Below are 23,819 nucleotides of genomic sequence, written 5' to 3'. Positions count from 1 at the left end.
TTTTTAGAAAAGCAGGTTTATTGGTCAGGATGCAGTCATGGGAGACTACAAGCCCTGGAGCCCAAGAGAAATGGCCTCATAGCTCTGCATCTCCCTCCCCCCTCCCATTCCTCCGAAAGCCTGGCCCCCACCAGCCCGTCAGCACCAAGGGACCCTGGGCCCCACCCACACACACCCCATCCTCCATCATCTATTTCTTCATATCTCCAGAGGAGGAAGGGAACAAAAGGAAAAAAAAAAAAAGCAAAGCATGTATAAAAGAGGTTTGTGTCCCTAAGCTCTCTTCTCAGAAACAGCCCCAACCCCACCCCACCCCACCGCCCAACCCCACCCTTGGCTGAAAACAGCTGAATGCAATTCTATAGTATAAAATAATCATAAAGCAAGTCACCTTCTGGAAGAAATGAAGGGGCAGGGAGAAGGAAAGGAAGAAGTGGGTATTAGGTGTAGAAAGACAAAGCTCCCAGTTCTAGGCTTCGATTAAAGAGTGTTGAGTTGTGGATGCCATCATTGGGGCTAAGCTGCCATGGCAATTTATATCCCCAGAGGGGAAATTGGGCTAAGGGGGTGGGGTTGGCTCTGGGGTATACTGAAGGGAATATGGTCAAAAGTTAGCAGAGATCATGTCCTGCTAACTGCAGACATTATCCCACCCCACCCCCAAAGATACAGGAGAGGAACCCCTTGGAGCTGGGAAAACAAAGCTAAAGCAAGGCCAGAATTGTGCCTAACTTGGGGGAGTGGGGGAGGAAGTACTAAGCAAACCGCCAGACAGAGCCACAAATAAACTTGGGATAGGGTATAAATAAGATCCCCCTAACCTTGGTTTCCTCTCTTCTTTTCTATCTGTCCTTTCCTGTTACACACTCACATTGCATCTGTCTCTTTCTGTCAGAGGCACTTGTGCCCTTAACTACCTCCAAAACCCTAGCTAGTCATAGTTTTCCATTCTTACAACTTTCCATTTCACTGATCCAGACACAGCTGGGCAACAAGAAATGGGTTAGGTCCTGGGTCATTCTACCCGAGGGGTAAAGTTTGGCAGAGCCCTCCTGACACTGTCAGCTGGGCAGGGCTATCACAGTGGGTCAACCAAGGCAGAGAGCTTGCCCCAAATCTTGTAGCTGAGCTGGGCTTTTAGCTTGGGACTTGTTCCTTCTCAGACTTTCCTCCTGTAGCTGGCAATGACTCTGCTGTACTCTTGGGAGCACTGGATGGATGCCTAGTCTGTTCTCTATGCTGTTAGGGAGGGGTATCTCCTCCCCCTTCCCCCAGGCCCCACCTTCCAGTTATCCATCTTCCCACATAGCCATGTGTGTACGTGACTGCACGGGTGCATACACATAGATGTATGTGTCCCTTCTGGCTCCATCCCTTTTATGCTAGGACCTAGACCAGGATTTGACCTGGTCGGGACATATGTTGCCCCCCCCCCCCAAACCCTACCTCTAGACAATTATCATGGCCCTACTTGCTCCATACTCCACTGCCCCAAGCTCCAAACTGTTTTCTTGTTCTTCCAGGAAAAAGCCTCCATTTCCTCTAGGGATGGATATGGCTTAAACCCCAAAAGATGGGATTTAGGGGCATGTTTACAGAATAACTTGGGTGGGGGGAGGCTAAAAAGGCAGGAATGAGATCTGGGAGGGGGTGAGGAAAAGGGGAACAGAACATCCCCAGAATAATGGAAATGGCAGCAACTTCTTCTGGCAGAACCCAAACTGAATAATTGGAAAATGAATGATGTCTTTTTATCTTTCTACCACTAAACATATCATAGTGGCAGGTTCTTCCAAAGTCTCCTTTCCTCCTAAAAGGCAGGGTAATAGAGGGGAAAGGGGTAAATTCTTAATGATACATTTTCAATTTATAAAACTCTCAGCCAATGCCCCAGTTTGGGGCAGAGAGACAGACAGACAGAATGAAACAGAGACAGAGAGAGTTCAAAATAAGAAAGGATCAGGGGATGGGGGAGGAGGGTAGGCTTCCTGCCACTTCCTTCCCCATCCCCAGATAGGGGAAGAGCATGGCTCTTCGTTTTCCTCTCTGTCCAGCTCAGTCGCTATCACTCTTGTCCACTAGCACAGCATCTGACTCCTCAGTGATTTCCAGCAGGGTGTGCATGTCAGGGCTGCTCCCTCTCAGGAGGTCGGTACCCTCACCACCATCATCTTCAACTCCATCCTCTTCACCTCCAACCTCCACCATTTCTGTGGCCTTGACAACCTCCACTTCACCTTCTCGGATCTTCTTGACATGGAAAGTGAAGGGAGGCACCTTGTATACAGTGGTCTTGGAGCGAGCATAGACCACATGGTCAGGGGTGAAGGACTTGCGCAGCTTGTCCCGGGAAGTCTTCATCTTCTCCCGGCGCTCTGCTGTCACAATCCTCGTGCCCAGCTTGTTCATCCTCTTCTCCAGATTGTGCCTTGTCTTCTCCAGGTTCTCTTTGGTCTTCAGTCGGGTCTTTTCCAGGTTCTCCCTGGTTCGCACCTTCGTCTTCTCCATTTTCTCCTTGGAAAAGGCTTTCTTGAAGTCATCCACTCGCCGAAGGCCACTTCTCTTGATGCGCTCAGCTCTGGACTCCTCAATGATTTCTTCAACTTCTACTGCCTCATCAGAGGACAGTTCCAGGGTAGCATCATCTTCAGGCTTCTCTCCGCCCTCACCCAGCTCATCACCTTCCTTTTCTGGCAGCAGCTCAGAATCCTTGAGAGACTTGCTGATGCTCAGTTTGGCTGGTAGTTTCACTTCATCCTGGTGGAAGAACACAAAAAAATGGTTTGGGGAAGAGAAGAGAAATCAGACAAAATGTGTGCCTAGGACCATGAACCCAAGAACTGCAGTCATAGCAGTGCCTCCCAGACTATTGGCCAGCCTTCTCAGTCATCACTGAGGGAAGCAATCACTGTAGAGAAGGAGTCTACCTTTCTCATCACTGAACTGTCATCAATGTGCATGTCTAAGCCCAAGAGCCCTGGGAGTGGCAGCACAAATCACTCACTGTTTATCACTCACAAGAATTCCAGCCATCACCCTAGGAAGCAAGCCTTGTGTATGAGACCATGTCAATTTCTGTGGGTGTCATAACCTTGCTTTTTCAGCAGCCATACCTACTGAAGACGAGAAAAGTTCTTGCCACCAAAGTCCTTGGCACTGCCAAATGGTTCAACATCAGAAAAGGATATTTTATCAGTAGAAAAGATATGAAAGCTGGTAGATGTAACCTGCTTTGCTGTTGTACCTTAAGGACAATTGGACCTTTCCATCTGATTTGCAGCTGAAGCCTTTTATGTTAGAACATGAACTTGAAAGTAGGGACTGTCTTGCTTTTTTCTATTTGTATTCCCTATTGCTTAGTACACAGTAAGCACTTAATGCATGCTTGTATTCATTCATTCATTCTGGGTGTGGTTTCTGTGTTGAAGTTGGGGGAGGCTATAGTCTGGACAATATGGATAAGAATGGATGAAAAAATGATTAAAGAAATACCATAGTAAGAGTGGGGTGATTGGAGAGGAAGAGGGAAGCAGTGAGCCCAGGGGAAGGGCTGGAGCTTCAGAAATACAGAGTCCTGAGAGGCTACAGAAGGAGGAAAAAGTACAAAGGAGTTGAGATATATTATTTTGTAAGCATCTGGGGAAGGATAATGACTAGTATGGTCACGGGGCTATATCCACGGCCACTCCCCCCCCCCCCCCCCCAAAGGTCTTATCCTGCCCTCATTCTCCTTATTCTCTTGGTGTCTACTATGCCAGTGACTCTAACTATCGCTGTAAAGGAGGCAGAGTACCCTCTGGTGGTCACAGCAGCACACAGATTTGAACAGTCAACTTAAATTTAAGAGTAAAAGCAACAATAATGTTGCTACACTTTTAAAGTTTGCAAAGTGCTTCAGTTACATTATCTCTTTTGAGTCTCATTAACAATTTCCATTTTGCATAAGCTAGGAACCCACATATTTCTGACTGCAAGTCCAGTACCACTTATGATGTGGGGTAAGATGAGGACTGAGGACATGGTAATAAAGTTCTGGGGTCCCATTCATTGCCCCCCCCCCAGAATCTCCCAAGTTCCTTGTAACTTCAGAACCAGTTCCCAGAGCTAAGGGGAAAAGGCATGAATAGTGTGTTCATACTTGCCTGGGTTGAGAGTGAAGAAGAAAGTTAGAGGGCATGGCTAGGGCTAATCTCCCTTCCCAGGTTACATTACTGACTTCTCTATAGCCAGACCCATTCCCTTCTGTGGAAAAGAGACTACAGAAGGGTGCCTGTGAGCCAAATACACATTTCCTTTCCCATTCTTCTCTTATTTCCCTCCCCTCATGGTCCACTGTTTACTCCTTATTCCCCCTTGCCTATTCAAGGAAGTCAGAGAATTATTTAACTTTCCATTTGTTTTGTTTTTCAAGTCTGTTTGGAACAGAATCTAAAGACTGCCTTTCCCCCACCTCTACCTCTACAGACTTCAAAGCTCCCTCTTCCTACCTCCCCAGGACCAAACTCATTTTTCTGGGTAGATGGAAAGTCATGGCCTTCTTTTCCCTGGATCCAAAATGTCCCCACACCCTCCAGAAGGAAGGGCATGGAAGCAGGCAGAGACTGAGCTAAGAGGGAATCAGTGAAGTGTGAAGTCCAAGGATTCTCTTCTCTCTACTCCATCCCTCTCTTGGTACAGGAATTCCAGACTTTAGAAGTGAGAGGAAGTTGGTTTTTACAGAGGGATTCCCCTTGCCCTCTAATCTCTGCCTGCCTTATAAACTCCCCAGGATAAAAGCAGGAGACATCTACTGTGACAAAACAATTGGGAAGTTAGCCAGGCTGAGAATAACTCCATTCCAAGGCAAGGGATGGTGGTGAAAGTAAGTGAAGGTTATTTGCCCCTGTGTGATCATGTATGAGAACATGAGCACACACACACAGCAGCTTGAAGTCTCCACAACACCTACCACCTGCAACACAGATTCTCTTCCTCTTTTTTTCTCCCACCTTTGCATATCCTCCAGTTTCCTGGTTTATATAAAAAGCTAGGAACACCCCCTCCTCCTAACTTCCTTCCTTCCCTGTCAACATCATTAGCTAGGACAAAGGGGGAGCCACACCTCTTCTTCCAGGCTAGGCAAACTCCCCCACCCCCTTTGTCCTCAGAACTCTGAAGTACCCTTATCTCTCTTTTGCTCAACTACAACTCCCAGTGGACAAAGTGACCAGTGGCACAAGGGATGCTGGGACTTGTAGTCTCCCAGCCACTACAGCTGGCTGGGAAAGATCAGTGGTTTCCTGGGTAATTCTCTCCATTCCTCTGCCTCTTCCTCCTCATTTGGGATTGTTAAGAGGTGGTTTCTCCAGTGCTGAGGTACCTTAACCTCTCTCCTACTAGTCCCTTCCTTATCTGGGAATGTGTCTCCTTTTTTTTTTTTTTCTCTTGCCATGTTCTAGCCCTTTTACTTAGGATGTATGGGAATGGGAATTCAATTGTGCTCCATTAATTTCAGTTCTATTTAAGTTCCAACTTCCACCACTTTACCATCCATTCCCTTCCTTCTAGAATACATACTTCCATTTCTGGGCAAGATAGGACTAGAGGAGCCATCTTAGAGAAGATTTTTCCCTGCACTGAGCTCAGGAGCTAGGGAGGGGTAAGGCAGGGAATGCCTGGGAAAGACAAAGGGCTGCTGGAAGAGTCAGGAAACTGCAGCAGCAGCTGGGAAACAGACCAGCATTGTGTCTTTGCCCTGCCCCCCACCCCTTCAGCATCACTGGCCCGTCCCACTGCTACACCCCAACCCCTAAAGCTGAGTTGGCTCATTTTCCTGGATTATGAATTTCCAGGCAGAATTCGGGACAGTGAGGGGGTGGAAGAGGACTTATGAACTCTCTATTGCCTCCTCCCTATTCACAGTCCCTGACAGCCTGGCCTCTGGGGATCTCACAAACCAGAGTAAAGGATGATGCACTACCAGTGGGTAAGAAAAATGAGTTGGGATGTGGACTAGTAATGGAACAAGGAAAGGAGAGAATATCTGAATATTTGAAGAGATACCTGGAACCTGTAAACTCCTAAGGTGGGGATTCACTCCCAGGAAGCAATGGGATAGAGGCTAAGGGGATCTAAGGGATAAGAACATTTGCCCTTTCCTGGTTGGGGTGAGAGGTAGAAGAGAACATTTATGGTCTGAGTTCCTGTGTTACCTTTCTTGTGTCCTGGCATTGGGGAGACAGGACTTGTACTAGCTCTGGGGAGAATATCCCAATTAGCAGGCTCTCTTTGAAGAGTACCCTTATGAGACTCCAAATTCTCTTTCATTGAGTTGATTCTTTTTTTGTAGAATCATAAAATGCCTAAAGATGTCACAGCTCAAGGCTCTTAAAAGTCTAACCCTCTCATTTTTCCCTCATCTTCTAGTCCTGGTTCCCTGTGACTCTCAATCCTGGAGCCCAGTCTTTAAAGCTATTATAGAATAGATTGCTATAATAGTAGATACATAGTTTAACAGACTCTTCCCCCATCTGGGGACCACAAGGCCCACCACTCTTTACCCTATTTCTCTGGCAAGGCTCATGAGCAAAACTATGCCATGCTCAGTTTTAACATTTTTGTTTAACAAAACCACCACTGGCATCAAACTTGGTTTCCAGAATTCCTTTTAATGTCCAAAATCTGAGCACATGCACACACAATTCTGCCCCTCACCCCACCAAATCCACAAGGGCTCCTACCAACCCTATGTCAGACAGAGATGAAGGGTCTTGCCTCTATTAATTCCACTCATAAGTCAGAAGAGCCACCTGATGGGATACCAGGGCCCTCAAGGCCCTTTCTTTAAAAGCCCCCATTTCTGCATGAGAATCAGTGTTGTGGAATGAAGAAATTTCAGGGAAAATTGTAAAAAATTTCATACAATCATCAAGAGGCCCTAAACATAAGCGTCTTCTGAGCCTAGGCAATGTCTATCAATCTGTGAGGTATCTGTTAGAATATAAGATGAAGGAAAGTTTAAAGATTGTAAAGCCAAAGGTATGTATGTGGGAGAGTTAGGGGAAAAGGTGACAAACAAAACAAAATTTCTAGGACTTCTATTCTTGGTTGATAAGTCAAAGGAGTTAGAGACATTAACCCTAGAAGAATCTTTTAATCCCTACCCTGGAGAGAAAAGGAGGCTAAAACGCTATTGGGCCATTGCCTTATCCTCCTCCTGGCTTCTCTTGGGTTGGCAGCTCTTGGGCAGGGGAGGATCTGGCAAACACAAAGAATCTCTTTGAAAAAATATTTTATTTTTTAAAGTGGAAAACAATTAATGTAAACATTCTCCCCCAGCTGAAAAAGGAGGTATGGAGCCTTTTTGAGGAGGTCTCTAGATAATGCTCCTCCTACTCCCCTCAGATACCTCGGGCTGCTTTTGGCTAGAGTCTTCTCTAGGAAGGGAAGGCAGGGAGAAATATTCTGTTCAGAACTGGGAACCAGAGGTTCATTCTTTAACAGTCAAGTTCCATGAACTAGGGATTGGGGGGGCAGGGCTGTAACTTAGATATGGAGTTTACTTTGAGGACTCCTGTTAGAATTCTAAAACTGGAAGATGGGATAGATCCTTCTTCCCTCCAATCCCAAAACTGGAGGGTAGAACATCTCAACTATACACACACACACACACACACACACACACACACTCTCACTCACTCACTCACCCACCCTCCCCCTTTTTTGCCCATAACTTGCTACACTATGAATTTTCACTGCACACATCACTTATTATGGATCCTGGTCAGGGTCCACATTGTCCCTTTCTATCTTGACCACCACTGAGCACTTAAGGGCAAGATGCCTCTCAGTGATCAGGGTACCATGTGATCCAAGACACTTTAAATACCCCCTGCTTCTGTCAGCTCCTCAGGGTTAGTCGGGGACCCAGACTGTGGATAACAGGGCACTGTCCTGGGTGCCAGGTCAAAGGGTGGATGCTCAGGCACTGTCTCAGGCAACAGGTCAAAGGGCACGATCTTGGGTGTGAAGTGCTCAGAGGATGTTTTCGGTTTCTTCTCAGGCTAAGGTGAGGAAAAGGGGTTTAAAAGGGATGTTGGGTAGGTGAAGAATGTGTTGAAAAGAAGAAATCCTGGGAGGCATGCAGGGATGAAGCTGGTGAGTAGGGAGAAGAAACAAAAGCAGAATGGAGTTAGACTCAAAGTATGAGAGTTGGAATAGGAGGAAACCAAATTTAAATTATGTCTCCTTGGGACACACAGTGCCGAAGCTAGATTGCAAAGGGTACCTGGGAGCTGGGGACTCTGAAATAGGTGCTCCAGGGGGTACTCGGGTGCGCACGCACGCGCGCGCGCGCGCGCACACACACACACACACACACACACATACACACACACACACACAATATCTTCCACTACTATTCTTTCCCCATATTCCTTCCACCAGTACTTCCCTCTGTCCCTCATTCTTCCTCTTAGCAGGAATCTCAGCCTCCATATCCTGCCAAAACATATACAGCCATCAAAAAACAAGATGCAAATGCAGCTTTTGTAGTGACTCGGGCAAAACTACGAAAGAGGCAAATTGGGTGAGGGTGAAGAAGAGGGAGAATGAAAGGCTTGGGGCTAGGGAGGTGATAGAAGACTCAAGTAGGAGGAGGATACCAGCCCCCAGGGTCCTTCCTTTAAGAGCCCCATTTATGTCCCACTTTTGCTGAACCATGAATTGGGCCAGTTGAGAAGAGTCAGCTGAGCAAGCATTGGGAGGACAGGGTAAAGAGAGCAAGTAAACAACTCTGCCATCTTCCCAGTCTGGATGCCCAGCCCCTACACAGCTGCTGATCCAGACTCTGATTAAACCCTCAGTCAGGGAGAACATAGGGTAATGTCTAGGATGGGAGAGGGGAGAGGATAAGGAAGAGGAACATCCTGCCCCTCCCCATCAGATCGATCTCCCTTCTGCCACATCACTTCTTCCACAGCCTTCTCTCCACCCCCTCCTTGTCCCACAATGAACAATGGTATACCAGAATAGCCCAAGAGATTAGAAGTTTAAAAAAACAGGTCAGCCCTAAACCCTGCAATGCACTGAGCTGGACCTACTCTAGATACTTGGGGTAAAGTCAGACTAATCTTCATACCAAAATGGCATATGAGAAAAGAGGTTAGAAGACAGAGACCCCATGAAAGTTAGACCTACACCCGACCCTGGGAGGAAACAGAATGAATCCACATTATCCCACTTCCAGGGTCACTCAATACTTCTACTGTTCCTCAATAATTCTATACAGATCACGTATGTTTCTAGAAGAATTTAAGGGAAAAGGAAGGAGGAGATATATCTTGTTGGATATTGTTAAGAGCAAAGAAGTTGGGAGGAGTGTCAGACTTTGGAGACACAGAGATCTATCCCTAGAGAAAGATTGGGGAGGTAAGTACCTCCCCAAGCAATAGCTTGGTGTAAGCAATATAGCTTATGCAAAATAGCTTATGATGTAAGCAATAGCTGCTACATCATAATGCCTGGAGCCATTAAAAAAAAAAAGGCAGGTCCTAGCCTGTCCTGAAAGTTAAAAAGGAAAAGTTGTGAGTGGGACTAGCAGTAGGGATAGGTAGGAATGAAAGTCAAACAGATTTTTGGTGAGGTCACAGAAAACAAGAACCAACACAATCTTCTTCTACCCAGCAACTAATTTCACATCTCAGATTGAGTTGTGGATGAATTCAGAAGGCTCCTTTCCTTAACCTCACTTCTGAAGTCAAAAGGTCTAGTGGTGAACTCCAAGACTGTGTTCTAAGACTGTGCACATTCATGTGCAATGAGAGGGAGACACATCTGAGGCGGGCCTCTTTGTCCCCCCTGTCCCACAGACTAGCTCTCCCATCCTCCTGGAGGCAGCCAATTATCTTGGTCAACTTATATGAAAGCAATGATGAACTACTGACTGTGGCCATTTGCTCAGCTGCTGCCTGCTCTGGGTTTCTGTTGCCTAAATGGCAAGATCAGCCCCAGCTCTTCCAGTATGCATCTATACCACACAGGGAAACGTTGTGTACAGCCTCCACAGTCCGACACCCCTCTCAATTTCCTTTCCATTGTTGATGGCACCACCAGTCACTCAGGTTCAAAATTTTAGTCATCTAGACTTCCTTCTCCCTTCACCCCACAATCAGCTGTCAAGTCTTACAGACTCCACCTCCACAACATCCTTTATGTTTGTCTCTTTGTCTCCACTTACAAAGCCACTATCCTTCAGCTATTCATCACTTCTCTTCAAGGTTATTATAATAACCTCCTAACTAGTCTCTATATTTCTGGTTTCTTCCTTTCTCTAATCTATCCTTCCAACAGCTACCAAAATAATCTTCTTAAGGTACAGATATGCCCAAGCCACTCCCTTGCTCAAAAACCTTCAATGGTTCCCTATTACTTATAGGATAAAACACAGACTCTTTAGCTTGGCATATAAGATGTTTCACCAATTGCCTCCAAACTATCTTTTTAGCCTAATTTCACACCATTTACATTCATATAGTCCTCTTGATAGGAAAACTGCATTACTAGTTGTATAAATCTTTCCTGCCTCTCTCTCTCTCCCTCTCTCTTTCTCTCACATACAAACATACACGCACACGCACGCACATGAACGCTCGAGTGTTGTTCTCTATTACTAGAATGTATTCTCTTCTCATTGTGACTTCTAGAATCTTTATCTTTCTTCAAAACCTTCTTGATTCTCCATCCTTTCCCTTCTCAAATTTTCTTGAAGCACTTTTCCCCCTATCAAATTCGACTTTGAATCATGTTTCTATGTCTGATTCTCTCCAATAGAACATAAGCTCCTTGAGAGCATAAACTCCTTTTTCTAATCTTAGAGTCCTCAGTTGTATATCACAGTGCCTTATACATAGTAGGTACTGAATATGCGGTGAATGAATTTGTATGTCCTTTGGAGAGTAAAGATTCCTTTTATCTTCTGACAGCAATTACCACTGGGGTGCAGAAAAGCAAGGCAATAAATTTTGAACCTTGGGGAGCCCTGGGCTTTTGGTAAGGCCAGAGCAGAGGAGGAAGACCTTGCTGTCACTGGAAGTAACCAGAACTGCTTGTCTGCATATGCACATTAAAAAGGCTTGGGCAAGGGTGGCTAGGTGGCGAAGTGAATAGAGCACCAGCCCTGGAGTCAGGAGGATCTGAGTTCAAATCCGGCCTCAGACACTTAACACAAACACTAGCCGTGTGACCTTGGTTAAGTTACTTAACCCCAATTGCCCTCCAAAAAGCAAAAAAAAAAAAAGGCCTAAAAACACCACCAATTCTCCCTTTCTATACATGATGCTGTCTTGTGACACCTTGGTTCCAAATCCTGGCTCTACCACTTAGTAGCTGTATGATCTTGGCTAAGGCTCTTAACTTCTCTCAGCCTTAGTCTCTTGATTTATAAAAGGAAAGGAGATTAGACTAGTTGCTCACCAAGGTCTCTTTTAACTTGAAATCTTCAGTTCTCTCAAGTCCCTTCTGCAACTTGCAATTCTATATGTTCTTCCCTTAAAGCATTTCTCCAGCATTCATTTAAACCAGATTTTTCCAAGTTAAAAATGTTTAACAAGGGGGATGGGTGTGTGTGTGTGTGTGGGAGAGAGACAGAGAGAGAGAGAGAGAGAGAGAGAGAGAGAGAGAGAGAGAGAGAGAGACTGTCTGTAAGGAAAAGGTACACCATATTGGTCCCAGGCCCCAGCTTCCTAGGATCACCCCATGAGCAGAGATGTTTCCTTGGGTCCTCTGCCTACAAAAGTCAAGAAAAATCAGTGCCTATAGAAGACAGGTAGTGATTCTAACCATATTTCTGTACTTAAAATGGGGAAGAGAATAAATAAAATTCTTTAAAACTTTTCAAAAGCAGCACTTAAGAGTGGGATATACTTTGAACCAAGGCTTGGGGCTTATCTGAGTCTATACTTCAGAGACAGATTTTGGGTGGTAGCCTGACTTACTCCAAATGTCAGGGGAGCTACCAGTAGTCCAGGTTATAGTTTTAGAGAGAAGAGTCCCACAGGTCCCTCAGGTCTGTCCAGATCTCCTCTTTAATCCCCATAAACCATAATCCTATAAGTGCCTTCCAGTCCTTATTTTTAATAAGGAAAACCTAGGTCAAGACCAAACCTATGTATGGAAAACATGGCATAGTTTGAGGGGTTTTGGGAAAAGGCCTTCCTAAAAATATTTCCCTTCTCCCCAGGACACCAGAAATTCCCACCATTAACATCCTTTTCTAGTCTTGAGAAGGCCCTGCATACAATCTAAATAGTTGCCTAGAAGTTAACTCATTAGCAATTAGCAATGTTAGTTTACCAAATGAATTATCATTGTCCCATCCAACTGTTGCCTGATAGAATTGGATACCAGGAAGCTAACTTTGGATTTAAGGGTTAGGACAGGAAAGGGGTAAAGGCAATGTGTTGAGGCATACACAGGAATTACCCTTGGAGCATAGATCTGGGAGGAACACCAAATTTTTAAATTTAATTTTTAATAAGGGCTACCTTAACAAGGTACTTCCCTCCATTCTTTATTACCCCCAACCAAAAAATTGGGAGAGGGGTATGAGTGGCTAATACTGAGACCAGATCCCTTTAACCTTGATTCAACAGTTTGGGCCCTTCCCTATCCCTGCCCCTTTTAAAAATTTAAGTTAGAGAATGACGTGGCATAACATCCTATAAGAGATCAATGTCATGATCACATAGCCCATCTTTGGAATGATGATCACAGATAGGACCCATTTCCCCACACTCTTCTAACATATACCATGGGAGACTCTATTTTGGCCATGAATCCTTCCCCAGACTTTACACGAAAACACTTATACATTCTGCCCAACATTCTAATCCCTAGACTTTGGGTTTTTCAATAAAAGGTGAGAACTTTATTCACCTCTATAATCCCTAGACTTTGGGTTTTTCAATAAAAGGTGAGAACTTTATTCACCTCTATAAGGTCTTCTGAAAGTCTTGGCACTATTTTTCCCTCATTTCTTTTCCTGGACCCAAAGCCAAACTGCACAGGGTACTTTTGTTCTCTCCCAGTCTGCCTCTATACCCCCAACCTTTTCCTCCTGTATTCCCCTCAACTAGAACATTTTGCTGAACGTACCTGGGAAACAAACTCTCCTAATCCCCACCAAGGGAAAGAGAGAGAAATAAATGACAAGTATTGGGGATTTTTTTCCTCTTTCTTCTCAGTTACCAAGGTGGAGTTTTCTCCAAGGTGCCAGTTTGGAATTGTTCCCATTATTTTCTAAGTCTGAGAATGGGTGGTGCAGCATTCAAATAAACCCAGCGTTTGCCAGTCTGCCTTACTTTCCCTATCATTTCATGCAACTAAAGTCCTAGTTCCTGCAACCCACCATCCTGGACAGAGAATGACCTGGGTCACTTGGCCCAGAGTGCCTGACTGGTCAGATAGAAAGCCAAGAGTGGTGTACATGTGCATGGAGGTACAGGGAAACGGACTGACACTGCAGCCCTAGATATTTCATAAAGTATTTCCTGCCACCTTCATAGGAGGCAGCTAGTTGTGTAATGGATGGGTCTGAAGTTACAAAGACCTAAGCTGAAATCTGGCCTAGGACACTTACTAGCTGTGTGACCCTGGGCAAGTCACTTAGCTTCTGCTTCTGTTCCTCTAACTGTAAGATGTAGAAAATGAAAGCACCTACCTCCTAAAGTTATTGTGAGAATCAATTAAGGTAATATTTGTAAAACAAAACAAAACAAAAAACCACTTAGCACTGTGTCTGATACATAGTAGATGCCAAATAAATACTTATTTCTCTCTCTCTTCCCCCTCCCTCCTGTATCTTCATTTAAAAAATAGGCCAGCTTATCTCAGGGTTCAGGTTTCTTTCATGTATTTGGGACTGAGGCATTATATGGGGCTAATACTTCATTATATTCATGGCCAGGTAAGTGGCCCAGTGGATAGAGCAGTGAACCTGGAGTCAGGAAGACCTGAATTCAAATTCAGTCTCAGATACTTACTAGTTGTGTGACTGAGCAAGTCATTTAATCTTGTTTGCCTCAGTTTCCTCATTCTGTAAAATAAGCTGGAGAAGGAAATGGCAAACCGTTTCAGTATCTTTGCCAAGAAAACCTCAAATGGGATCATGAAGAGTCAGATGCCACTGAACAACAATACTTCATTGATTTATTCAACTGATACTGGTCAAGTACTTACAACATAATGTGTGGTACCCTGTGTGATACTATATGATTTGGAGGAAAAGGGAAGATTTAGCTGGTGTAGGTTGGGGATGAGAAATGATCCCTTTATGGTTTTTTTTCCCTCTTTTCCCTAAAATGCCTCAATTTTTAGTCTTTAATAGAAATGTCAATTCCTCCCCCCAAAGCCTTCTTTCTTCCAGTTCTTCCTCACTCTGTGCCCTACCCCACCCTAAAGCTACCAGAACTTTAATTGGAGAGAGTCACAGGAAAACATTCTCTACCAGCTGGTGCTAGGAGAGGAGGAAACCAGGTCCTTTTTTTTTTTTTGAAGTGGGTGCCTATAGGGAGGGGAAATCCCTAGCAAGTCAAATTACTGGGGCCCAGACACTGACTGGGTGGGGCACAGTTATTGCCTGCCTCTGTCTCTGTCTCTTGGTCTCTCCCTTTCTTCCTCCCCAACCTGGAGAAAGATTTCAGATCTCCTGTTTCTTCAAGACCATTCCCTACTCCAATTCTCCAAACAGTGTGAGGATTCCCATGAAATTAAGGTTAGATCATTACTGTAACTACAGGGTTGCCAAAAGGCCACTGTAACCAGGGCCCCATGAATTCAGAGCAGTTATAAATCCACTGATCCTGACTTCCTCAGCCAGAATGAATAGAACTTTTAATGTCAGTAGAGTGATACTGAAGTTCAATATCTCCTATTTTCTCTACTCACTTAAGTAAGGAGAAAATGAGGCAGAGATCCCAAATGGGACATTAAAGAAGACCCCCAAATCTAAGAGCCTGCCTAGGTGCTTCTATTATGCCTTCCCATCCAAACCCCTTACTTTAATATAGGTATAATTCACTAGAAACGGGGGATCCCAGTTAATTTCATTTTCCCTAATACCATTAGCCCTGTAATAACTTTTACTGATCCTGCAAGAGTCAACCCCATAGGTCTCTGTCCTCAACCTATCTGATCAAATGGGTGGAAGTAGCAAGATACCAAGTTTCTCTAAGTCCTCAAAATCCTATATACCAGAGTAAGGAATCCAGGATCCCCAGGGGTCCTCCATTTCCACACCCTTCCCGGTTGTCCTATTTGAGAAATTTAAGGGGAGGACTGATTCTGGGGGGCTCCATTCTATCAGATTGGGGAGCAAAATAACGGGATGGGGATTAGGAGGGCCAGTCTTGCTGGCAGGAGCACCACGGGTGCATGCCTTAGCTCTGAATCACCAAGCTATATCTGGCCAGGCTCGCTGGAGGCCCCAGTCTCAGGGAATGGCCAACCAGTGTCTGCTTACAGGCACTGCCACTCCAGCCCTTTGGCCCAACCCCTCCCCAAGACCCCTCCAGCCTATGCAGGACAGCTTTCCCTCTGCTACCTTCCCATTTGCTTTCCTGAAAAGTTTTCTAACTTCATCTTTTGACAGAAGCTGGGCATTTCCTGCGGGAAGGAATAGTGCCTCCTTGTATCCCGTAGGAGGACAGGCGCTAGAAAGTGGTGACCCTCCACCCCCACCCCTTTTCCCGACCCCCACAACATACAGGCGATTCTGCTACCTGTGGGTCTGGGAGTGAAGGGAGTTTAAAGCGCTCAATTTCTAAATAGGTCGTGCAGGAAGAACTCCGAGAGCTAGGTCCTCGAGTGAGTTGAGAACAACAAACTGCCGTTCTCCAGATGGAACACACCCGGAAGAAGGGAATGATTCTTAGCTCTGGGGGGGATGGGGACGGGGACACGGACAACTCTCTTCTCCTCAGGCGGGATGGCCCAAGAGGATTGCACTGGACTCCCTCTTCCCTTCCCCAGTTTCAAGGATCTGCAGTCTCAGGAAAGTTGAGTGGTCTGGGGATGGCAAGGACAAGGCGTGGGGTGGAGGCAGGCACCAGGAAGAGGTGGAAGAGGTCTGCAAACTAGCGCTCACCTGGTAGATCATGACTTTAAAGTTCCGGCGCCGCAGCAGCTCCGCTTCGTTGACCTCGAGCTTCTTGATCTGGCCGGCCTGACGCCCCAAGCTGCCCCTCACGGTCTTCACGTTGACGCTGACCTTGCGCACCTTCTCCAGAAGCTTGCTCACCGTGTTGCTCGTGGTGGCGTGTGCCTTGCTTAGTTTGCTTAGCTCGCCCTGGATGCTCTGCACGGCCCCCTCCATCTCCGCCTGCCTTTCCTCCAGCTGGGTCTGGGTCAGCTGGATCTGGTCGACAGCTCCAATGATCTTGTCCAGCAGGCTCAGGACCAGCACTCCATTCACTTGGTCCGATTTGATCAGTTCCTCGGAGCCCCCGGACAGCTCCTCCGCAGGCGCCCCAGGCGGAGACGACTCCGGGACCCCAGCCTCAGGGTATCCCGCGAGGGGCTGCTCGATGATATGAAGCGGTGTGTTTTCCATGGCTACCCGGAGCCGCGTGTGGCCCTGATGAGTGGAGGTGGAAAGCTGCGAGGAGGAAGAGGAAGAAGAGGCAGAAAGAAAGAGAGAGGAAAAAGAGAGGAGAGGAAAGGAGAGGAAACCTGAGCTGAGTCTGTGTGCAACCGGCCAGCCGCCAGGATAGTGGGGCGGAGGCTCGGTAAACTCCCAAGCCGAAGCCCAGAGACTCGCCGCCCATTGGTTGGCCTTATCCCAAAAAAGGTGGGGACCGCGCGAAAAAGGGGGGGCAGCGACTGCGGTGGGCTGTTGGGGGGCGGGAGCACAGCGCCCCACCCTCCCTGAGATGGTTGGAATATTTGGAGCAGGAGGCGACGGCCTCCTCGCAGTGCTGCAGGGGCGGTCTGGAGTGGGGCTAGAACGGGGGCGGAGGAATGCAGGGTTGGGCGGGGAGGCAGATGAGTATTATCCTGTACTCTACGTCTTTCTCACCTCTCCCCAAAATCCTGTACCAGTCACCACCACCCTTCTCCGCCGCTACCACACCCCCTTCAAAAAAAGATGAAAGCAACAGCTTTAGGCCCAGAAAGTTTGAGTATTTGGTTGTGGAAAAAGGTAGAGAATTCACTCTAGGCTGCAGAGCTGGGGGAGGTCTGGTAGGAAGCCCCCTCATTCAAACTTCTTCCCCAAAGAAAAGAAAGGTTGATTATACACCGTGGGAGAGAAGACCCTTACAATCTCCAACATGTGCTCCTATACTTCATAAAGCTGATAAACAGATTTTAGAAGGTTAGGGTTGTGCAAAGCTCTGTAAGTCTCTAGTCACCAAATTCATGGGTGAGGAACAGGAAGCCAACACGCCTTTAAATGTGTTAATGTGTACCTGTCAGTTGAAGGATTCTGTTTAGTCCAAATGCAAACCTCTGCCTAGATAGAGGGTATGGGCAGAGCAGTTCAGAGCAAAGGAGAGCCCTTAGGGTACATGAAGCTTGCACTTGTGGTCTGTGAGGTTCTAATTAGCACCTACTTCACAGATTGTTCTGAAGATAAAATGAGATAACATTTATAGAGATCTGCAAACCTTAAAGGGCTATATAAATGGTGGTTCAGTCAGGTGCCAGATTCTGTGACACCATAGACCATACTGTCCATGAGGTTTTCTTGGCAAAGATACTGAAATGGTTTGCCATTTCCTTCTCCAGTGGAATAAGGCACACAGAGGTTGTGACTTGCCCAGGGTCACACAGCTAGTAGGTGTCCTAGGCTGAATTTGAACTCAGGTCTTCCTGATTCCAGGGAAGCTAGTTGTCCAAGTGGTGGCAATTCACTTAACCCTGTTTGCCTCAATTTCCTCATCTGTAAAATGAGCTGAAGAAGGAAATGGCAAACCACTCCAGTATCTTTGACAAGAAAACCCCAGATGTAGTCATGAAGAATCCAGGGCATGACTGAACAACAACTTCCTGACTTCAGGCTCAGGGCTTTATCCACTGAGCCACCTGGCTGCCTCCTATGTAAATGGTTTGTTTATATATATTTTGTTTATTTGTATTTAAATGGTATCATTAATAATTTATCACTGTGATGGTGAGTAGTATGGAGCTTAGTCAATTCCTTCTCCTTACCCCCCCAAAAACATCCATACTTAACACAAACCCAACTTTGCAGACTTTTTGGTTCAAATCTGGAGCACCTCAGCTGCATGGATTAGAGTACTAGTAAAAGGTTATTTCTACTCTATATAACCAGTCTGGCACCTCCTGTCAAGAAGTATTAGATACAAAACTTCTGCAGAGTCCCCAAAATAAACAGAAGGACTCAGACTACAATTCCCCCCCAACATTCCAGTAACCCAAAATGACAATGGCACTTCCCCTGTAGCCTACCATGATTAGAATTTCACTTTCACCAGGGTTGTCTAGGGCAGGGGCTTTTTTTTGTGCCATGTGCTCCTTGGGCAGTGAAACCTAGGGACGCTTTCTCAGAATAACATTAAAATAATTGAAAGAAATGCCAAATTTCTGTTAGGCATTAGTGAAAATAAAGATGTACTTTTCCCCCCATACAAGTTTATGGATCACCTTGGCTAAGGTAATCTAGACTGCTGTTTTTAATAGTGTGAATTTATTTTAAAAATTGAAAAGATGAGTTGATCAAGTGGCAAGAATGAAGAATAGTAATTTGACAGTCCTGGTATTCGAACAATAATTAGGAAGCCTGCGAGTAGGAAGACCCCCTGTGGTGACCTTTTGAGCCACATGGATGGCCCAAATTTGGCACAGGATGGTTGGGCATGGATGAGTTGTGATCTCCATCATTATAGCAAACTCCATAATTAATGGAATCATTAATTGAATAGTTATAGCTATAATGAGAATAGCTATAGATAATTACATGTGTGTATCCTCCACTAAAATCCTACGATGATTATTGATTTTTGTGTGGTTCTCTCCACACTTGATGAAAGCTGAAAAGTCTTACCAAACTGAAAAATGTAGCCCAGGGATGAACTGTATCTGTTGTTTAATAACCAACTTAGGTAAAAATGAATATTGCTTTTTCAGTATGGAATTTTTATCTGTGTTGGTTGAGGGAGTGTTCTGCTGATGAAATACATCTTAGAGACACAGGGTATAGTGGAAAGAATATTAATCTTGGAGTCAGAAAATCTGGGTTTAAGTCTTTGCTTATATGCTTACTAGTCTGTATAATCCTGGACAAGTTTCCTATCCTCTATGAAGCTCAAGTTCCCCTGTAAAATGGGGATAATAACATGTGCATAAACAATTTTATGGGGTTATTGTGAAGAAAGTGCCTTATAAACCTAAAAATATTATATAAACGTGAGCTATTATTTCAAAGTATATAAAAATAACAGAAGTAGGGGCAGTTAGGTGGTGAAGTGAAGAAAGCACTGGCCCTGGAGTCAGGAGGACCTGAATTCAAATCGGTCCTCAGACACTTAACACTTACTAGCTGTGTGATCTTGGGCAAGTCACTTAACCCCAATAGCCCTGCCTTCTCCCCAGCAAAAAACAAAAAACAAAACAAAAAAACAAACAAACAACAAAGTAGCAAATTACTGTCTCCTTATATTTATATAGCACTTTGAGGTTTGCAAAGTACTTTTTCTCAACATCTGTGTGAAATAGGTTTTTCAAATGTTACTGTTCCCGTTTTATAGGCAAAGCAGTTGAAACTCACAGAAAAATAGGAGTATTCAGAGAGATATAACCAAGCTCACATAACAAAGAGGTATAAAGCCAGGATTTGGACGTCAGGTTTTCCTCACCTCTAAGCCTATCTCTCTTTCCATTATACTACATTGCAAATTAAACTTTTTGTGTGTGTGGGAGGAGGGTCTGGATAGGATGTGACTTGAGGTGGGGTATTAGAACTGGTTAAAGGAGTATTGTTTTCCTTTTTGCATTCTTATTCCATATTCCTAGGATCACTATGGAGATCAAAACTCCATAATGATAATCAGAGAACCTCAATTCAAATCCTGGCTCCATTACTCTTTCTGTGACCTTGGACAAATCACTTCATCTTTCTGAGTCTCAGTTTCCTCATCTGTAAAATGATGTTAGACTTAATGATTTCTGACACTCTTCCTAGCTCTAAATCTATAACTTTTGTAGATGATCCTTGAGAATTTATCATCATTCAGCTAACACGGCCAAGAATCTCTCCAAATTAAGCTACATTGGGCCCTAGGCAACAGCCACAACTCCCTGGGTTTATATGTAAAGCAGCTTGGTAGGACCTGATAGAGCTTGTATTCTACTGGCACATCCTTTGGAATCTAGGGCCTTCATGCATTGGAACAAGAATTCAATGAATAGTTTTTCATACTTATTAAGTAAAATTAAGCTTAAGTATATTCTACTCTGGCTTTCCATAACAGCAGTAGTAGTAGTAAACACTTTTTTTTTTTTTACAAAAGTCTTTACAAAGTTCTTTCTACATATCTCATTTAATATTCATAAAACCTTGTGATGTAGGCTCTATTATTATGCCCATTTTACAGATGAGGAAAACAGGTTGAGAGAGGCTTATTGACTTTGAGGTAACTCTTCTCCAAGTGCTTTAAAAATTCAATTACAGATTTTATGAATGAACCAAATCATGTCCCAGATCTGGTTCAGTGGCTAATCCCTGACTCATTGAACATCTCCTGAGCCTAGAGTTTCATGGACATTCCAGGATCTTGTCTCCAAAGGCCCCTGCCTCATCACACTTGAAAAATATCTTCCTGGTAAATTTTTGTCTGCCTCCCACATCTTGTATATACTAGTGGAGACCAACAGGGGGCAAGCTGAACCATGGTTCATCAACTTTGCTAAGGTTGAAAACCTAAGATGGCAGGAGCAGAACATTTAAAGCAAAAACAAATGATTTTTGGTGGGTCTGTTGTTTTCCTGTCAATGCTCACTCTGCATTTCTCATTGTGAACTCCTTTTGCTGAATGCTCGCTACTCAATGCCCACCATGTGTTTTTTTTTCTAAGCATGCGTCAGATTGCTTAAATTTGATTGAAGCTAAAATAAACCAAACACATCCCTTCGTTTTCTCCAGCCCCTTACCCCTCCACAAAGGAGAGAAAAACCCCATCATAGTTCTAAATTAGAAAACTGTGCCAGTGTGCTATTGCTTCCTTCAGCAGCCAACAGCCCATAAGATATTCATTCCTCTTTTTCTCCTATCACATTTCCTGGAATCGAGGTTTTGGACCACATCTTACTTTACATTTGTGGACCACCAGCAGGATGAGGGGCTCTTTGTGTAACTTCTGGATCTGCATCAGCAAGATCCAGTGGAAACTCTGGCTTTTTTTGTTGTTGTTTTGTTTTGTTTTAGTAAATGATTAGACTAAGTGCTTGATTTTCACACCCTGGGAAACTGCCCAGTGTGGAAAACCAAAGAGCAGCAGCTGAGTACCATCTGTCATTGTCTAAGGCTACCCCAGGCTTCATATACAGCATTTATTCCTTTTGCCTATTCTGCTATGTATGTGATAGGTACACTATATGTCTGCTGAATTAAGTCAAATATTATATGTCTCTATAATATTTACATATTTCTGTTAAAGACCTTTCTCCCTATCTTCTAAGCAATAATATACAAAGCCTAAATGTTAATCAATCATATTAAATAATTTAAATTAATTATATTAATCATTAAATGCATTAAACTGAACACAGTGCTATCCCATAATCTCCACCTCACTCCCATTTCAATGCCTTGTCATTGCAAAGAGGTGACCCTACAACCTCCAGCAGGTCCTATCAAGCTGGAAGGGTTTCGAGTACTGGGCCCAGTGAAGGACTGACTATAGGTTGGTTGCTCAAGGACCAACCTAGCTAGTGAGATTTAAAGAGGCTCACCACCAAGTTCGTCATGAGATTATAAATCTTTTGTCCACAAAAGCTCTTAAAGATCATCTGCCACGATGTAGAGCGGAAAGAGTGCCCATAATGACAGAATCATAGATCTTTAAGTGCTAAGGTTGGTATATTGTGTTAGACACTGTACAAAGAGAAGTACCCAGATGTGGTCCTTGTTTCTAGGAATTTACAATCTACAATGCAATGATAAAGGGTGACATCCAGGAAGCACAAAGTAATGAATGAATACCAACTAAATGCAGCAAAATCTTCCTTTGTGTTCTTTCCCTTAACATGTACAATGCATAGTTGTTATGTCTTCTTTATGGAGGAGAAAAAAAACATCTTAAACTTCACCTTTTCTGGATCCTGTTGCTCCCTCAAGTCACCATCCTAGTTCTTTTCCCTTCTATGCCAAACATTTCAGACATGTAGACTATACCTGCTGCCTCCATTTCCCACCACCCATTCACTTCTTAACCCCCTGCAATCTTGATCCTATTCATTACTCTCCTTCAGCTGTTCTCTCAAAAGTTACCAGTGATCAAAATCCAATGGCTTTTTCCTCACTTCTCATTCTCCTTGACCTCTACAACATTTTACACTACTGACCATCCCTTCTTTTCTCCTTTGATCTCCATGATGTTAGTTAGTCAATATAAACATTTATTAAGTACCTACTATGTGCCAGGCACTGTGCTAAGGGCTAAAGATATAAAGAAAGGAGACAACATGTTAACTATGTACAAACAAGTTACATACAGGATAAACTGGAAATAATCAACAGAGGGAAGGCACTAGAAGAGGGATCAAGAAAGATTTCCTATAGAAGGTAGGGTTTTAGCTGGGACTTGAAGGAAGCCATTAGAAGAGAAAAGGAGGGAGAGAATTCCAGGCATGGGTGACAGACAGTGAAAACAGCCAGAGTTGGAAGAAATGTCTTGTTTAAGGAATAGGAAGGATCTTGGTTCTCTTTTTTACTTTTCTAATTGCTCTTTCTGGTTCTTTTGCTGTCTTCTCTTCTTCCTCCTATCCCCCCCCCCCCCCCATGAAAGTATTTCCTAAGGTTTAACCTCAGAATGCTGTTCTCATTTTACCTTTTATAACCCTTACAGCAATCTCTTTATAGGCTTAGAAATCTAGCCCTAACTTCCTTCTGAGTTCCTATCTTTCATCTACAAATTGCCTGCTGGTCATTTCCACTTGGATATTCTACTATCATATAAAACTCAACATGTCTAAAACCAAACTCACAATTTTCTTTCCCTAACCAAAAACCCCCCAAACAAATAAAAAACAAAACCCAAAACAAAAAATTCCCACAGAAAAACCTTCTCTCTACTGATTTTCCTATATCTGTCAATAATACCTTCAATCTCTCAGTCACCTAGACCTAAAACTCTATTCATGGCACCACCTATCTGGATAGTCCTATAATGGAGTAATTTTGCCTACTTACCTACTATTAATTAAGTAATTAATAAATGCTTTTTAATTGATTCAATGATAAATTCACTGAGGATGCTGGGATGATGTTTTATGTTGATCCTGTGGCTTCAATTCCACCTTTCTAGATGATGTTAATGGGATGACATCTTGTGAGTATGAAAGATCCTATCTAACAAAGGACAATGAAAATAAAATTCTCTGACTAATAAGAAAGGGATGTCTGAAAAATATTGCTGAAAAATTCCACCATTTAAGAAAAAAAGCAAGCAAACAAAAAAGTATCCTTATAACAGCATACAAATTTCATTAGGAAATTAAAACAAAAAAGCATCAAGACATCAAATGACAACAAATTTTAAAGCACTTTGAAAACTTTAAAGTGATATCTAGATGTTGATATGGTGTAGTAGAGAGAGTGCTGGCTT

The 23,819-nt window shown here is 44.1% G+C and overlaps 1 protein-coding gene across 1 annotated transcript; it reads right to left on the bottom strand.

Moving 5' to 3' along the window:
* CAVIN1 (caveolae associated protein 1) lies at positions 1 to 16,747 on the bottom strand. The gene is made up of 2 exons (XM_069067650.1): positions 16,121 to 16,747; positions 1 to 2,757 (listed from the first exon to the last, which is right to left on the bottom strand). The coding sequence occupies exons 1-2, from the start codon at positions 16,583 to 16,585 to the stop codon at positions 2,056 to 2,058; spliced, it is 1,167 nt and encodes a 388-aa protein (XP_068923751.1). The 5' UTR covers positions 16,586 to 16,747; the 3' UTR covers positions 1 to 2,055.
* Positions 16,748 to 23,819: the final 7,072 nt, after the last annotated feature.

Source organism: Petaurus breviceps, unplaced genomic scaffold, assembly GCF_028583685.1.
Source record: "Petaurus breviceps papuanus isolate PSGF00001 unplaced genomic scaffold, PetGlider_PUasm1.0 90750, whole genome shotgun sequence".
Taxonomy (NCBI): Eukaryota; Metazoa; Chordata; class Mammalia; order Diprotodontia; family Petauridae; genus Petaurus; species Petaurus breviceps.
The sequence above is the reverse complement of the archived record's forward strand: the minus strand, read 5'-3'. Positions and strand labels throughout refer to the sequence as shown.

Bases quoted from the DNA above. Each gene is read 5' to 3' on its own strand.
- CAVIN1 (XM_069067650.1), bottom strand. From the start codon at position 16,585: ATGGAAAACACACCGCTTCATATCATCGAGCAGCCCCTCGCGGGATAC. The intron at 2,758-16,120 runs GTGAGCGCTAGT...TTCTTCCACCAG, and splicing joins TTAAAGTCATGATCTACCAG to GATGAAGTGAAACTACCAGC.